General features: G+C 41.4%; 1 protein-coding gene across 1 annotated transcript in view; it reads right to left on the minus strand.

Annotated features, from left to right (window-relative positions):
• LRIG2 (leucine rich repeats and immunoglobulin like domains 2) overlaps positions 1-1,559 on the minus strand; it is a 56,808-nt gene extending 55,249 nt beyond the window's left edge. The window contains exon 1 of the mRNA XM_049880048.1: positions 1,083-1,559. Coding sequence (XP_049736005.1) covers positions 1,083-1,321 — 239 coding nt within the window. The 5' untranslated portion in view covers positions 1,322-1,559. The remainder of the gene's footprint in view (positions 1-1,082) is intronic.
• Positions 1,560-19,001: the final 17,442 nt, after the last annotated feature.

Below are 19,001 nucleotides of genomic sequence, written 5' to 3' on the forward strand. Positions count from 1 at the left end.
TGTTGTTCCTAAGGAAAGCCTGGTGGCGTAGTGGTTAAGTGCTACGGCTGCTAACTAAAGGGTCGGCCGTTCGAATCCGCCAGGCGCTCCTTGGAAACTCTATGGGACAGTTCTACTCTGTCCTATAGGGTCGCTATGAGTCGGAATCGACTCGAGGGCACTGGGTTTGGTTTGGTTTGTTTTGGTTGTTCCTAATGCCACCAGGTCGACACAGGCTAACGAGTTCTCCAGGTTCCACTGTCTAATACAGGCCTATCAAGGTAGGCATTCGACAGTGGAGCCTCCAGAAGAATTCATCCAACCACTGTACTAGTTTTTCATATATAAACAAAGGGCACTGATTTTTAGTTCTTTGCCACAAGGATATGCACTGAAAACAATGAAAGCATCACATAATTTTGGAAAGCATATCCCTTCCCCCCCCCCTTTTTTTTTTTACAGTATGCTACTTATAAAGATTCTTGTTCTGGGCAGTACTGGATCTTCTGACACATGCTGAAGTTTTCAGCACCGTTAAGCCAAAAAACCCTATGGGGCAGTTCTATTTTGTCACATGGAGTCGCTCTATGGCACCCACCACGAACAACGAAAGTATCAAAACTGCAGCACAAAATTAGCCATAGTGTGAAGTAGGGCAAATGGCCACATAGCTTTGGCGACATCAGTTATAAACTCACGTACCTGGGGACCACTCAAGCTGAAGTACACCCCAAATGATACAGCCCAAAGTGAGCTAGGCGCCTGGTTCCGTGCTTGCCCCACCTCCCAACTAACCAAAGATGTGCCCAGGACCCATGAGCCCCTAACAACATCCTCGTCCCAACTCCTCCCCAGCCCTGGGATCACGACTCTCTCGTCCCAAATATCTTTACCCCGTTCTTCATACAAGTCCCCAGAAACCCTGACAGCAGCTTTTTCAAGCTCCCACTACCCAAAACAAAGTTCACAGCATCAGAATAGCATCTTCCTTCAGACCTTAAAATCCCGACGGCCTCCTCCGACCAGGGGCTGCCTCCCCCCGAGCCCCTAGGAGTGGGCGCTCCCCTCTCCTTTGGTCCCCCCGCCCGGCCCCTCTAACTCACAGGCTGGAGGTGTCTGGGGGCAGCGGGCCCGACAGCGCCCTCCAACTCGGCGCGGGCAGTTTCCTGCGGCTGCAGTCCAGCAGAGGGAGGCGGCAGGAGCAGGGCGCGGGACAGAGGCCTCCCCGGGCAGCTGGCAGCAGAAGCAGGCCGGCCTGGGCGAGGAAGAGGAGCCGGACAAGGGGTCCGGACCGAGACCCCTGCAGCGGCTCCTCCAGAACGCCTTGGGGCGCCGGCGCCATTTTTCACCCCCCGACCCGGACTGGGCCAAGAAGAGCCGCCAGCTAGAAGAGGCGGCTGGGCGGAGGCGTTCGGTGGCTGTGCGACCACCCGAAGCCCCGGCTGTCGCCTGTACTCTCGGAAGGCAGGGGAGGGGCGGAGGCCGCGCAGCGGTGGGGGCGGTGGCCGTGCAGCGGTGACTGAGAGGCCCTACGGACACCCCTCTTCGACCCGCCCCGCGACGCAACGTCCTCACGCACAGGGGCTAGCCAATCCGGCTACAGAATGAGATTGCGTCAGGGTGGGGCTCCGCGAGGGGGCGGGACCGGAGACATGCGAGCTCCTGACGGAGGAGGACCTTAAGGTTTCCTGCGCCTTCGGGCGACCCTGCAGGGGTACGGTTCCGTTTCTCCAGTGGAGGGCGCCGTTTCTCTTAGGGAAGCGATAGGGCGAAGCGCTGTGAGTCCGAAGTTCGGACTGCGGTTGTATCTACTACAGTAGTAGGAGAGGATCTTTTATCTTTTCTAGGCTCCAGGGAAGGGGAACCGCAGAAAGACTGTCTTCCAAGCCTCAGACGCGAATGGAGAACGGCGTTTCCAGGTCAGCCTCCAGAGCCGAGCTGGGGCCTCTACTGCCCCCTGCTGTTTTCCTGCTGCTCGTGCATTCCCGCAAATGAGCGGCAACGCCCACTCTCATACAAACATGTTATCGCTGTCTGTTGATGGGCCTACAGGCTACTGAAGGCAGAGGCCCTGTTTATTCTTAATCTGTGCACCTCCTGCTTCTGTTCTACTTTGGAATTCAATAAATGTGGGTGGGACCGCAGCCGCAGGCGTGTCTCTACGGAAAACACTGTACGTTTCTTTCCTCTGTTTCGGAGAATGGTGTTCTAGATAAAACGCTCACTCAGAAGAGCAAGTGGGGCACGTTGGTTAAAAAGAGTACAGTATTGAGCAGTCAGTCAAGTGAAGGCTGGTGTGAGAAATTTTTTTGTTTATCCCAAAGCAGAGGCTCTGGAAAACTTAGCAACAGTGAAGTGTGTCCACCGTATGGCTCACTCAGCCATGTTTTATATCCAAGGCTATAAATAAGACTTTGAGAATAATAGTGATGGTAGTTAGTGGAAATGATTAATGTGCTTGGCTGCTAACCAAAGCGTTGGAGGTTTGAGTCCACCCAGAGGCACCTCGGAAGAAAGAGCTGGCGATCTACTTCTGAAAAGTCAGAAACTGAAAACCCTATGGAGCACAGTTCTACTCTGACACACAGGGGGTCAGCATGAGTCCACCAGAAGGCAACTGGTATATGGTTTTCAAAGAACGTTTGCATCTGTTACCTTGTTTGGTCCCTCAAAAAACCAACAAACAAACGAAAACCAGTTGCCATCAAGTCGATTCTGACTCATAGCCACCCTACATGACAGGGTAGAACTGCCCTATAAGGTTTCTAAGGAGCAGCTGGTGGATTCAAACTGCCAGCCTTTTGGTTAGCAGCAGTAGCTCTAGTAGCTCTTAACCACTGCACCATCAGGGTCTCATGACTGCAAAATGGGCAAAACAAGCATGGAGAGGTTAAACGAAGTTACCTGAAGGCAGCCACAGGGTTGGCATGAGTTTGCAGTTTTCTGACTCTCCTAGATTAAAAACCTGAGCAGGTTAAAGAGATGATGCCTAAATCATGGAGTTGTCCTAGGAAATAACCAAAATCAACTTTCTTTTGGCAGTTTGGAGTCACAATTATCCTTTAAAAATCTTTTTTCTTTTCTTAATATTGAAATCACTCTTGGAATCAGGGTCATATCCAAGGCTCCAATCCAAACCAAACTTTTTTCTTTTTTTTTATAATTTTTATTGTGCTTTAAGTGAAAGTTTACAAATCAAGTCAGTCTCTCACACAAAAACCCGTATACACCTTGTTACACACTCCCAATTACTCTCCCTCTAATTTTAATGAGACAGCCCGCTCTCTCCCTCCACTCTCTCTTTTCGTGTCCATTTTTCCAGCTTCTAACCCCTTCCACCCTTTCATCTCCCCTCCAGGCAGGAGATGCCAACATTAGTTTCAAGTGTCCACCTGATCCAAGAAGCTCACTCCTCACCAGCATCCCTCTCCAACCCATTGTCCAGTCCAATCCATGTCTGAAGATCCAAACCAAACTTTGAAAGTCAAGATGGCAGAGAAAAATTTACGCTTAGCCTCCTTCCCCTGACTGTTGAGCAGATCTACTGACCTCCAGTAAGAAACTGGGCATAGACAGGAACACCACACAAAAAGGGCATGTCTTATTACCTCTCCGTATTACAGTTTCAGAGCTTCCATATGGAACTATGCCAAATGAGCCCATTAGAAATGCATGCTCTCTACCTTGTGTTCTCCCCAGTAAACGGTACAGATCACTCCGGCTCTAAGTCCATCCCAGCTCTTAATTCCTTCAGCACATTATTTTTACCACTCTGGCAGCACTTATATACACAGATATCTTTGTATTTCCCAATTGGCTAGGATGGTACATGGCACGTAGTAGACACTCAATAAATGAATAGGTATATTATGAGATTATCTTACTCCCTAATTGATAAAATTAACTAAATATTTTTCTTTTAAAACTTTTTTATTACGGAAATTTTCAATATACATTGCAGCAAAGAGAATAATATAATAAACTCCCATATATCCAACTAGGAAACACTGGTGGCATAGTGGTTAAGTGCTACGGCTGCTAACCGAAGGGTCAGCAGTTCGAATCTGCCAGGTGCTCCTTGGAAACTCTGTGGGGCAGTTCTACTCTGTCCTATAGGGTTGCTATGAGTCGGAATCGACTCGATGGCACTGGGCGGGTTTTTATAGCCAACTAGATTTCACAAATACATATTTTTATAAAGACTTTTGTAATTAATTTCTCATTGATAATAGAGTTTTTATATTCATTGCCCTAGAATTGCCTAATCAATCCTTGGGTGTCAAAGTAACTGGGCCAAGTTTTCAGAATTCATTGTGATATGTAAGCAGAGAATGTCCCAGCTCTGGACTCTGTGAATGTGAATTTTAGAAATTGAGGTACCAGGTAATCTGAATTGGGTGACTTTGGACCTAAATTAAAACTCCATTCGAGATTAAACTAACATTTTCTTTTCTACTATTCTAAAGAAACCATTCAGCCTTTTGTCAAAGTTTTACTGCTTGAAAAATGGGAGGCAGATCAAAGCTGTAAAAGTCTTGACTGTCTATAACACAGAGTGCAGAGATTTGGGCTTTAACTTATGTAAATAAACTTATTATCTTAATTGCTTTCAGGGAATTCACTCTGAATGCCCAGCCCCTAACTGACTCCTTCTTAGCCTGATGGACAGTGTTTACATTTCAAAAGACTTTAGATTTATAAGTGATGTAATCTTCACTCTTTCCTAAGTAATGGTTGCCTTTACATTTCAAGGACTCCAATTAGGTTTGACTCAGCCTGCAATCCATTGCTAAACCCCTACATCAAGAAAGTGTATACATCTCACTTTAGAAATATTGCCTTAGTCAAACTGTATCAGGATCAAGAGATTTGTGTTAGGCTAGAAATTAATGTTAAAAAAAAGTTTGTTGTTTGACAACCCCTTATAAATTTCTCCTTTCTTCCCCTGCGACCTCTTTGATGTGAGACCATTTTATGTTTACTCCGCGTGTTCAATACCTCACTGTTTTACCTGCAAGTCAGAACACCCACTGCAGTCTGTATTGAATGCCACGTGTTTCTCCATTCCATGGAAACACATTATTCCTTCAATAAAATTTTTGATTTAGTTTCTATCAGAGCATCAGTCTAGTATTCACACTAAGACAACTCCTAAGAAAATTTCTCACTTTGGATATCTTATTCCAGGCCTTTGTATAAACTTAAAAAATTTAGCTACCTTAAATTTTTTTTTTTTTTTAATATCCCTTTAGGAAACCCTGGTGGCATAGTCGTTAAGAGCTATGGCTGCTAACCAAAATGTTGGCAGTTCAAATCCACCAGGCACTCCTTGGAAACTGTTCGGCAGTTCCGCTCTGTCCCGTAGGGTCACTATGAGTCAGAATCGACTCGGCAGCAATGGTGTTTTGTTTTATATCCCATTATCTCAGAACTTTACTCTATACCAAGTCATACCTAACTGATCTGATTGATTCCATTCTCCCAAGCTAGAAATCTCAGGGTCACCCACACTTTCCCCTCTTTCTTTCCTCCCACATCCAATCAGTCATGTTCCCCCTGAGGAATATCTCAGATCTTTCCTTCCCTCTCCATCCCCACTGTTAACTATCTTGGTTTGACCTTCATCTTTTGCCTCAGCTATTGCAATAACCTCTGAACCCATCTCCTGTCCTCCAGTCTCTCCCCTCTCTCAGACTCTGTAATGTCACCAGAACTGTCTTTTCAAAGCATAGATAGTTGCTGGCTTTCCCCTACATAAACATATTTGATGTTTCTAGTGGTTTTTATTTTATTCTATGTGTTTTTACAAATGTTTTGTAATAAACATGGATTATTTTGGAAAACAAAAATATTTTTTAAGTTAATGACTCCCAATTGCCTATAGTGTTGAAGTCCAAATTCTTTGTCCTACCATTGAAGACTCCACAATCAGACTGCAACCTAACTAACCAAACTTCCCATATCTCCTCACTTTCCTTCATATTCTAGCCACAGGAAATTATTCACCTTTCATAAATTGGGCTATTCATATTTACACTTATTTGTACATGCTGTTCTACCCATTGGAAATACTTCCTCACGTTCTCTGGCCAGGCATTTCCTACTTCCCTTTCACGTTCTTCCTCTATAAAGATTTCTCTGACTCTTCTAAGCACATAGTGTTTTCCACCTCAATTCTACAAGCACAGTCCATTGCATTCATATAAACATAGATATAAAACCAAACTTGTTGCTGTCATATCAATTCAACTCATAGCTACCCTAAAGAACAGAGCAGAACTGCCCCATAGGGTTTCCAAGGCTGTAAATCTTTACAGAAACAGACTGCCCCATCTTTCACCTGCAGAGTGGCTGGTAGGTTTGAACTGCTGACCTTTCAGTTAGCAGCCAAGTGCCATCAGGGCTCCTAGATACAGATATAGGTACAGATACATATATATATATATATATATAATATATTATATATCACCGCCATGTCATCTTATTGTGTCAAAATTATCTTTTTCTTAATTGTTCCCCCACCAAGTAAGAAATCTCTGTTTACTCAAAATGAGTAAACATATCCCCAGTGCTAAGTACAGTGTCTGGAATATAAAAGATGCTAAATAAATATTCATTACTGAATAAACTATTGTTAACTTCACTACTCCTGTACTGAATCAGCCCAAATCTACTCAGATCCCTCTTGTATCCTTCTTTCAGCAATTCCTTCCTCAGGCGCCTTTTCTCTTTAAAGCAAAGAAGGAATAATGATAATTTTTTTTAAACCAAACCCATTGTTATCGAGTCAATTCCAACTAATAGCGACCCTATGAATGATTACAAGAAAACCCATTACCATCGAATCGATTCTGACTCATAGCGACCCTGTAGAAAGAGAACTGCCCCATAAGGTTTCCAAGGAGTGCCTGATGGATTCAAACTGCCAGCCTTTTGGTTAGCAGCCATAGCTCTTAACCACTATACCACTAGGGTTTCCAGTAACCGTAGTAACTACTATTTATTGAAACAAAATCTAAAGCCAGAGACTTAGAAGTCTTTTTTGAGCCTGTCCTTTCCCTTACTCCCCATCCCCTCTATACTCCAAACTATATCTTGACACTGACCACCTCATTTCATCTCCATTACCACCACATCAGTCCAAGTCACAGTCATCTCTCATCTATACCACTGCAGTAACATCCTCATTAAACTTCCTTTTTTCGATATTGTGCCCTTCAAAACCATTCTCCCCAGTAAACAATGAGACCTTTTTGATAGGTAAATCAGGGAGTTCCAGCAATTCACTACATTATCAGGGTAAAGGAGAGAAACGATGTAACTATCCCAGTATATGCAAATATGATCCGTTGCCCATACAGTCGATTCTGACTCATAGCAACCCTATAGGACAGAGTAGAACTGCCCCATAGGGTTTCCAAGGCTGTAAATCTTTACAGAAGCAGACTGCCACGTCTTTCTCCCAAGGAGCACTCTGGTGGGTTAGAACCGCCAACCTCTTGGTTAGCAGAGAGTCGAATGCTTAACCACTCTGCCACTAGGGCGTCTATATGCAAATGTAGCATATGATATATTTTACATGATATATATAATGTGGTAATATTCAAGACACATTCACTATAAAAACTCTTAACCAACTTGGAATAGAATGAACTTCCTTAACCTGGTAAAAAATATTTGCCAAAAACCTGCAGCAAACATTATACTCACTAGTGAAACATTAAAAATATTCCTTTTATGTTAGGAACAAGACAGATGCCCATCACTGCTTCTATGCAATAGCGATAAAACTAAAAGATACCTAGGATAAAAGATGCCTAGAATGAAACTAAAAGATACCTAGATAAAACAAAGATGTGCAAGAGTAAAAGTAAGGACAAAATCATAAAACTTTATTGAAAAGTATAAAAGAAGACCTAAAAAATGGAGAGGTGTCCCTCATTGCTACAAACGGTTAAGCCCTCAACTACCAGCTGAAAGTTTGGCAGTTCAAACCCACCCAGAGGCACCTCAGAAGACAGGCCTGGCCATCTGCTTCTGAAAGGTCACAGCCTTGAAAAACCCTATGGTGCTGTTCTGCTCTGCACATATGGGGTCACCATGAGTCAGAATCGACTCGATGGCAACTAAGAGCAACAACAAAATAGATGTAGAAATATACCTTGCTCTTAGATTGAAAAAATTATTGTAAAGATATCAATTCTCCCATGTTGATTTTAAGTTTAATGAAATCCTAGCAAAAATTCCAAAGGTACATGGTATTACAAGGAGAAAACCATAGCAAAGATACTTTCGGGGAGAAAAATGTAGAAGAACTGGTTTTACCAGCTATCAAGATATATTTTAAAGCTATAGTAATTAAAAAGTATAGTATTGCTGCAGGGAAAATTAGACTATTGCTAGACATATCAGAGAGCCAAAAAATAAACAAATGAATTTTTGGACACTTGATTTATGGTGCAGGTGGAGCTTCAGAATACTGAAGAAAGGTTAGACTCTTCAATAAATGGAACTCAGGTAATCAGATGGAAAAATTAAAATTGGATCCTTTTCACATGCCAGATAGAAAAATGAATTCAAAACCATAATACGAAAAACAAAAACCAAACCAAACCCATTGCCGTCAAGTAGATTCCAACTCATACCAACCCTATAGGACAGAGTAGAATTGCCCCATAGGATTTCCAAGGAGCAGGCAGTGGATTCGAACTGGTGACCTTTTTGGTTAGCAGCCTAGGCTCTTAACCACTGTGCCACTAGTGTTTCTAGTACACCGTACAAAAAAACCAAACCCACTGCTGTCAAGTCCAACTCATAGCAACCCTCAGGACAGAGTAGAACTGCCCCACAGGATTCCCAAGGAGCCCCTGGTGGATTCAAACTGCTGACCTTTTGGTTAGCAGCCACAGCTCTTAACCATATACCACCAGGGTTTCCTACTACATCATATGCCTCAACAAATACATGCTGAGTTGAATTAAATGTTATAGTGACTCCAGAGGTATCCAAATTGGGAAAGAAGAAGTAAAACTATCCTTTTTTGTAGATGACATGATCTGATATATAGAAAACCCCAAATAATTCACAAGAAAACTACTAGAGTTAATAAATGAACAAAGTGACAGGTAACAAAATCAACACACAAAAATCAATTAAGTATCTATACATCAGCAATGAACAATCCGAAAAGGAAGATAAGGAAACAATTCCATTTGCAATAGCATCTAAAAGAATAAAATACCTAGGAATAAACCTAACTAAGGAAGTGAAAGACTTGTACACTGAAAACTATAAAACGTTACTAAAAGAAATGAAAAACCAAAAAAAAACAAACCCACTGCCGTCGAGTTGATTCCGACTCATAGCGACCCTATAGGACAGAGTAGAACTGCCCAATAGAGTTTCCAAGGGGCGCCTGTTAGATTCGAACTGCCGGCCTCTTGGTTAGCAGCAGTAGCACTTAACCACTACGCCACCAGGGCTTCCAAAGAAATTAAAGAAGACCTAAATAAATGAAGGGACATTCCGAGCTCATGGATTGGAAAACGAAATATCATTAAGATGTGAATACTATCCAAAGCAATCCATAGTTTCCATGCAATCCCTATTAAAATCCCAACAGCCTTCTCTGCCTAAATGGAAAAGCCAATCCTCAAATTTATATAGAATGGCAAGGAACCCCAAATAACCAAAACAATCTTGAAAAAGAAGAGCAAAGCAGGAGGACTCACATTTCCTGATCTCAAAACATATTCTAAAGCTAGAGTACTCAAGACAGTCTGGTACTAGTTTAATCATAAACATATAGAACAATTGATTTTTTGATGACGGTGCTAAGGCCATCCATGAGGAAGGAATAACCTCTTTAATAAACGATCTGTGACACCTGAATTTCCACATGCAAAAGAGTGAAACTGGACCCATACCTGACACCACACACAAAAACTAACTCAAAATATATCAAAGACCTAAATGGTAATAACTAAAACCATCAAACTTTTGGAAGAAAACACAGGCCTAATGCTTGGGGACCTAATTTTTAACAACACATTCTTAGATATGACACCAAAAGCACAAGCAATAAAAGATAAAATAGATAAATAGGACCTCTTCAAAATTAAAAACTTGTTCATCAAAGAATTTTATCAACAAAGCAAAAGACAGCCTACAGACTGGGCGAAAATTTCTGGGACCATATATCTGATAAGGGTTTAACATCCCAAGTATATTTTAAAACTCTCATAACTTATCAACAAAAAGACAAACAACCCAACTGAAAAATAAATACAAATGGCCAAGAAGCACATGAAAAGACACTAATGTCATTAGTCATCAGGTAGATGCAAATCAAAACCACAATGAGATTACTTCACACCCACTGAAATGGGTATGATTTAAAAAAAATGTCTTGTCGAGGATGCGGAGAAATTGGAACCCTCGTCCTCTGTTGGTAGGACTGTAAAGTAGTACAACTGCTGTGGAAAACAATTTGATGGTTCCTCAAAAAGATAATAGAATTACCATATGATCCAGCAATTCCACTCAGTGTATACCCACAAAGAATTGACAGCAGGAATGCAAACGAATACTTATACAGCAATGTTCATTGCAGCACCATTCACAATATTCAAAAGGTGGAAACATCCTAAATGTCCATCAGCAGATGAATGGATAAATGAAATGTGGTACATACATACAGTGGAATATCACTCAGCCAAAAAAATTAAGTCCTGATACCTGCTACAACATGGCTGAACCTTGAAAACATTATGCTAAGTGAAATAAGTCAGTCACAAAGAGACAAATGATTGCATGATTCCACTTATATAAAATATCTGGGTTAGGCAAGTGTATAGAGACCAAACTTTATTAGTAGTTATCGGAGGCCAGTTGGAGGGAGGGGAAAGGAGAGACTCACTGTTTAAGGAATACTGAAACTCTGTTAAGGGTGGTGGGAAAATTTGGAAATGGATAATGCTAACGGTTGAACAAGATGATAAACATAACTATTGTCACTGAATTGTACATGTGAAGAATATTGAAAAGGCAAATTATTTCTTAAATATATGTTTATTAAAATAAATGAATTTTCATCCATAAAACACACCATAAGAAGATGTTTGCAACACATATAACCAACAAAGTATTCAAAATTTGCAAAGAACTCCTATTAATCAAGGAGGAAAAGGCAGAAAATCCAAAAGAAAAACTGGCAAAAGATTTTTAATGTGCACTTCAAAAAATAAAAAAAGGAAATACAGATAGACAAAAAGCACACAAAATAATGCTCAATCCCATCAATAGTCCAAGATATGAATATTAAAGCCATGATGAAATACCACTACACGCATCAGATCGACAAAAATTATAAAAGCTGACAATGCTGAGTGTTGGTAAGAAAGTGGAGTAAGGCAATGTCTCGTACAAGGCTGGTGGGAATGTGAATTAGCATAACCACTTTGGAGGACAGCATGGTATTATCTAATAAAGCTGGAGGGAGATGTGCATATGCTACAACCCAGCAATTCCATTTCTAGGTCTACACCCTAGAGATAGTCATGCCACTACGTGCACCGGGATGCAAGTGCCAAAATGTTGATAGCATAGCAGCATTATTCATAATTGCCCAAAACTGGAAACAACCCAAACACAATGTTGAGCCAAAAAAAAAAAAAATTAGAAAAGAGTGCATGTTCTATTATTCTTTTTATATAAAGCTTAAAAACAAGGAAATCAAATTTATTTCATTTATAGATACATACACAGGCAGTAAAACTATAAGGAAAAACACGCGGGAATTATTACTATAAAAGAAAAGTGGTTACTTCTATCTGGAAGGGGAGGATTGTGATTGGCAAAGGATAAACAGGGGACTTCTGAAATTTCAGTAGTATTCTGTTTCTTGACTTAAGAATACATGGGTTTTGTTTAACACTTTTCTATCTTTTATATTTTACAATAGAGAGGCTTAAAAATGACAATTTTGTCAAAATGAACTTATAAGTGTGATGCAATTCCAATCAAAATTCTAATAAAGTATTTCATGAAACTTGACAAGTGGATTCTAAATTATATAAAGGAGAGCAAAGGACCAAGAAGAGCCAAGACTATTTAAAAAAAAAAAAAAAGCTAAATCAAAAGATCTACCCTTCCGGATTACCTGACTTTTAAGAAAGCTCTAGTTATTAAATAAACGAACAAAAAAGTGGGAAAGAGTATAAGGATAGAGTCAAACAGAACAGAAGAGAGTCCAGAAAAGAATCACGCATACAAGAAAACTTGATATGACAATATAGCATTATAAAACAATTAAAAAGGGATGGATTAATCAACAAAAGTACTGGAACAACTGCTTAAGCATTTAGAAAAAAAAAAATTGGACACCTACCTGACACTATAATGAAAATAAAAAACCCTTTAATTAGAATTAAAGACCTAAATGTGAAAAACAAAATGTTGAGAAGAAAAATACACAGAATTCCCTTATGCCCTCAGGATAAGGAAAGTGTGGCACATACTAATATATCATCCATCAAATCTATTCTCCCATTCTTCCATAATAATCATGTAGCTGGGCACATTTCCCAGCCTCCCTCGCAGATGGGTGTGGCCATGCAATTAAGTCCTCTCAACAGAATGTGAGCAGAAATGATGCGCCTTTAGACATTAGGCATGCCGCTTCCGTGCTGTTTTTCGCCTTCCTTGCAGGTTGGAATCTGAATATGGCAGTGACCCAGCTTTGACTGTGCAAGATGATATGCCCAGGGGGATGGCAGAAGCACAGGACGGCATAGACCTGGGACCCTGAATGCCTGTGTAGAGCAAAGCCACCTCAGCAACCTGGACTGCTCATCTCAGGATTATCGTATGAGAGAGAAATAAATGTCCCTGTTCTTTAAATCACTATATTTTGGAGTCTTTCTGCTATAGCATCTCAGTCTTCATTAACACAGAAATATTTTGTAACCATGATGCCGAAAGCACAAAGTCGATGGAAAAACTGATAAATTTGATTACATTAAAGTGAAAACTATCTGTACTACAAAATACCATAAGTAATTAAAAAAAAATTTTTTTTAATATGAGAATACAAAGAACTTGAAAGAAGATATCTTTTAATGCATATCCAGAGTATATTTAAAAAAAAAAAATACTACAAATCAATGGGAAAAAAAGATAAACAACTCAGTAGAAAAATAACCAAAGGAAATAAACTTGAAATCACGGAAGAATCCTAAACAGCAAAGTAAACATATGAAAACTGTTCAACCTGAACAGTAATCAGAGAAATGCAAATTAAAATCACAATAAAACACCATTCACATCCAAAAATTTGCAAGATTAACAAAAATATTAAAGTTTAACAATACCAAGGATTGGCAATGAGCAACGGGAACTCTCGTGCCCTGTTTTTGTGGCAGCTTAAATCAACACCAACACTTTGGAGAATAATTTGGCAATATCTAGTAAAGTTGAAAATGCACATTCTCTACGAGCCAGCAATTCCATTCCTAGGCATATATCCTAGAGAAACTCCTATATATTGGTATAAAGGGGTGTGTACAAGAGTAATAGTTGCAGTATTATTTATAATAGCTGAATATTGGAAGCAAACGAAACACCCATCAACAAAGAAATAGACAGGGTAGCATCAAACATAAACTTCAAAACCTTAATGATGAATGGAAAAAAACAAATTGCCAACAGATAAATACAGTATTGTCCAAAATATACAAGGTTCAAAATACGCAAAAAATAATTTGTATTATTTGTGAATATATAAGTACCTATCTTGTAAAAGCATTTAAAAACATGCATGGAAATGTAGAACTCAACGTTTGCAAGTAGCTGGTGGCATTTTCTTTAAGTCTAGGAGGAAAGTCACACTGTAAAATTTTGAAGGGTGGTGTCTCTGTAGAGTGGGGAGGAAGGTGGGCCTCCAGACAGGGAAGCAAGACTCCATCAAAGATCCTTCTTATGTTCCTATAAACCCTGGTGGTATAGTGGTTAGGTGCTATGGCTGCTAACCAAAAGGTCAGCAGTTCAAGTCCACCCAGTGTTCCTTAGAAACTCTATGGGACAGTTCTACTCTGCCCTGTAGTGTCCCTACGAGTTGGACTTGACACAGAGCAGGTTTTGTTTTGTTTTTATAGACTTGCAAACAGCCCTATTTACAATTCAGTTTTAATTTTGTTTCTCTCCCTATATCGTGACTTGTTTTTTAGTTATCCTTAAACATACAATATTGGTTCTTAAATTTCAACAAGTATTAGCATCACTTGGCGGGCTTTTTAATATACAGATTGTTGATTGGCCCCCAGAATGCCTGCATTTCTAACAGGTTCCCTGGTGATGCTGATGCCGCTAGTACAGGGACCACACTTTGAAAACCACACTTTGAGAGCTGCTGTTAGTTATCTAGTGCTGCCATAACAGAAATACAAGTGGATGGATTTAACAAACAAAAGTTTATTTTCTCACGGTTTAGGAGGCTGGAAGTCCAAATTCAAGGTGCCCTCTCAGGGGGATGGTTTTCTTTCTTTGCTGGCCCTGAAGGAAGGTCCTTCAGCCTGTCTTCTGGTTTCTTGGAGATCTCCATGTGGCTTGGCGTCTATCTTCCCACATCTCTGCTCGATCTTTTCATCTTTTGTAAGTGATTGACTTAAAACACGCCCTACATTAATCCTGCTTCATTAACATAACAAAGGCAAACCATTCCCAAATGGGATTATAACCACAAGCATAGAGGTTAGGCTTTACAACACGCATTTTGCGGGGACACAATTCAATCTGTAACACCTACCATGAAGAGTATCATACACAACACAAGTGTTTTTCTGGTTGTGGGAATTACGGGACAAAGTAGTGAAAGAAAATGCTGCATTCTACTTGTTCTCCTTGGGCTGGGGCCAGTGTGGAAGCTTCTAGTTTTAGGCGTGGAATGGAAGGGCTGACAGTGCAATAGGTAGGAGCCAGGTGTTAGCAGAATGAGTGTGATATGTACTCCCCTTCCCCAAATATATACTTGAACAGACATGAACTGTGCAACTGGTTGAGGAATAACTGGGCTTACTTCCCACCAAACCGTCCTCCCCTCATTGTCCACACAAACTCCAGTTTCATGTCCCAGTGGTGTAGGGAGAAAGGTATTGCGAATGCTGACTTCCACCCTGTACCAAACAAACCAACGCTTGAGCTTCTGTGCTAACTGGCAACAAGTCCCATTTTCTTGTTTTCGGCTGGATAGGCTGTGCAGATCAAAGCCCTTCTTGGCTTTGCTCCCCATGACAGCTCCTTTATCCTTCCCAGGTTGGGAGGGAACTGGCTCTCACTGGGGTTGAAAAACGTGTGATTGTTTAATGGGCTCTTGGGAATCTCCGGGTTTAGTTTTTCTCAGCAATCAGCCAGTGCAGTCGTGCGTTTCTGCACCCTCGGTCTTCATCCTGTTCACCAACCTTCCACGCCTGGAATGTACCCACAAACCCTTTAGCTGATTGAAAGCCCGAGGAACTTGTGTGCGTGCCTGCATGCACATGTGTGTGTGCCTGCCTGGGGGGAGAAGGAGGAGGAAGACAAAAGGCCAGAGGCTCCAGCTGGTCATTATCTCCAGGCTAGAACCTTCCTGTCCCTGAATGAGACCCTGGTGCTCTGCCAAACAGCCAGACAATCACTCTGCGTAATGAAGTTCTTGCTGATTATCTGGATGATGTCCCAGGAGACCTGGGTCCAGGGAGGTACATCTGCTGCCAATCCTGGTTCCTTATTCAAATCTCCTGTGAAAATGAGGATATCCCTGAAGCTCTCGGAACAGGCTCACTTCCTCACATGACTCCTATCCCTAAGGGACCCTGCTTATGAGGCTGAACTGAAATGACAGACACAATTTATTAATTTGACTAATGAGAAGCCTAGACAGGGCAAGAAAGAGAAACAGAAAGAGTGAGAAGGACGGGGACGGAGATAGGGACATCCTATAGCATAGGAAGGCAGGAATAGATTTGGGATTGGAACCAGCTGCTTACTTTCTGACTGTCTGTGGGAGGCCAGGGATGGATTGGGAAGACAGTAGGAAACATGCTAAATTTTTCATCAGCAAATTATAACAGCCCCATTTCCTGAATGCCTATGTTCCGGACACTTTACTGTTTTATGTGCATTTTCTCAGCAAATCTTCACACCATCCACTTGAGACGGGAATCCTTATACTAATTTTGCCCATGAGAAAACTACCTAAATTCACACCAGCAATAAGCAACAGAGCTGGGATTTGAACCCAGACAATCTGATCACAGAGCCCAAGCTCTTAACCACTGCCGAGGTGGGAAGTGATAGGAAATGAGGCTCAAAGAATAAATGCAGCATTTATTGCCCATTGCTCTATGTCAGGCATATAGTGATAAACCCTTTATAGGTAGCAGCACATTTAACCCCTCCAGGGACAGATTATCCAATAGGCAAGGTAAGCACAGTGCTTATCTTGCTTACCGGATCACATGTAGTGAACAACTTCACAATTTTTTCACCACATCAAAGATTCTGCTTCTAGGTATGGCTGGCATCTATCTTTCTCCCAACCCCACAGCGCCTTCCTACAGAATCAAAACCTCTTTTCAAATTTATATTCCCTGACAAGGGCGGATGATTTAGTAAGCAAGGTAAGCACAGGCTTACTTGTGTTTACTTATAATCTGTAGTGAACAATTTTACATGCGTTTCTCCATATCAAAGATGTGAAATTGTTCACTATAGATGATCTGGTAAGCAAGGTAAGCACCACACTTACCTTGCTTATTGGATAATCCACTCCTGAACCCCTCTAACCCTATGAGGCAGGTATTTTTATTTCCCCATTTTACAGCTGAGGAAACTGAGGTTCAGTGAAGTAATTTGCCTAAGTCCACACAACTAAGAAGTGTCAGAGCAGGGATTTTATCTCCATCTATCTGACTCCGGAACTCGAGCTCTTACCTTTTTTTTTTTCCATTGCCCCTGTTTTCAGGAACCTCTTTGCTCTGAGTTCCTGGGGGCTTCCTACGTAATCTCTTACTCTGGCAAAAACCCATTGCAGTTTTTAGGTTCCAACTCATAGCAATCCTAAAGACGGAGTAGAACTACCCTGTAGGGTTTCCAAGGAGTGACTGGTGGAGTCGAACTGCCAACCTTTTGGATGGCAGTCAAACTCTTAACCACTTCACCACCAGGGCTCCAATCTTTTACTCTAGCAACCGAAAAAAAACCCAAACTCATTGCTGTGCAGTCAATTCTGACTCATAGCGATCCTACAGGCCAGAGTAGAACTACCCCCATACGGTTTCCAAGGAGTGGCTGGTTTCCAAGGAGTGGCTGGTGGATTCCAACTACCAACGTTTTGGTTAGCATCGGAGCTCTTCGCCACTGCACCACCAGGGCTCCTCTCTAGCAACAGGAATGATAAATCATTTTATTTTCCAGTAGAGGGAGCTCCAGTTTACATAGGGGATCAGGATCGCTGCGGAACTGTGGCCATAACCAAGTTTGGGGCAAGAAACCAGGACATGGCTTTCTGGAAGCTTGTAACACATATCACTACAAAGATCCTTCAGGGCAGCTTAAGGCATTACGCTCACTCACGCTCCAGTGGTGGAGGCGTGAGGCAGTTACTAATACCATTGAAGTTTTCCTCAACATTTCAAAGTTAAAAAACTCTTTTTCCTTTTCGTGAGGCCAACAGGGTAACCTATGCTGGCGCTGCGTCCTTCCTGTTTGTCCTCCTGTGGCAGTTCCAGCTGACCAGCCACTGGGAACCTGCTGTTTAAGCAGCTGGTAATGGACTGAAAAACAGCATGAGGAGGGCCGGGCAGGCAGGGGTCAGCACCCTCCACACTGGGAGTGCAGGTCGGCCTTGCAAACAGGAGTCTCAAACTAAGGACCCAGAAGCATAGCTGATGTGTGTATGTCTGGCTATCTTCTGCTCTGGACTTCTTTCAGTGCGTCAAAAATAAAAAATAGAAAAAAAAAAATACTTGTAGGTAAATTCAAACCATGCAGAATATACACTGTATATAAAAAGTGAAATTCTCCTCTCCCAGTCACTCCCACCTCTTAGGATAACAACTGTTTTCACCATTTGTTGTCTATCTTTCACACCTTTTTCTACGTAAATCTTGATATAAACATGAGCTTAAGTTTTTTTTTTTTAATTGTCTAGTACAAAATGGAATTAATACATTGATATTTAACTTGATAAATAACATTCCAAAATTTTGTGCCAATTTTACACTCCCACCAACTGTGTATAAAAGTGCCCATTTCCTCCTACCCTAGCTAACAACAGCAACTTGTTTTCTAGTTTTAAAAAAAAATTGTAAAAATGCCTCACCCATCCTTTCCCCTTCCATCTGTCCTTTCCCCTCCTCTGCCTTTCTATTAAATTTGCAACCTCTGACCCATGCACATTACTCAGAATTCCAGAGGTTTGTCAGAAGATGACAAGGAGGAAAAAAGAGGAGGGGGAACTTAGGGCCCATAACAGGGATACACAGAGATGCAGCATTACTCTGTAAAAAGTGATGCCATCGATAAAGCACAGTGACGAATCTGTGAAACATTTCATAACATGGAGGAACCTGGAAGGCATTATGCTGAGCGAAATTAGTCAGAGGCAAAAGGACAAATATTGTATAAGACCACTATTATAAGATCTTGAGAAATAGTAAAAACTGAGAAGAACACATACTTTTGTGGTTACGAAGGGGGGAGGGAGGGAGGGAGGGAGAGGGTTTTTTATTGATTAATCGGTAGATAAGAACTGCTTTAGGTGAAGGGAAAGACAACACTCAATACATGGAAGGTCAGCTCAATTGGACTGGACCAAAAGCAAAGAAGTTTCTGGGATAAAATGAATGCTTCAAAGGTCAGCGGAGCAAGGGCAGGGGTCTGGGGACCATGGTTTGCGGGGACTTCTAAGTCAATTGGCAAAATAATTCTATTATGAAAACATTCTGCATCCCACTTTGAAATGTGGCGTCTGGGGTCTTAAATGC

The sequence above is a fragment of the Elephas maximus genome, chromosome 3, assembly GCF_024166365.1.
Source record: "Elephas maximus indicus isolate mEleMax1 chromosome 3, mEleMax1 primary haplotype, whole genome shotgun sequence".
NCBI classification, from domain to species: domain Eukaryota; kingdom Metazoa; phylum Chordata; class Mammalia; order Proboscidea; family Elephantidae; genus Elephas; species Elephas maximus.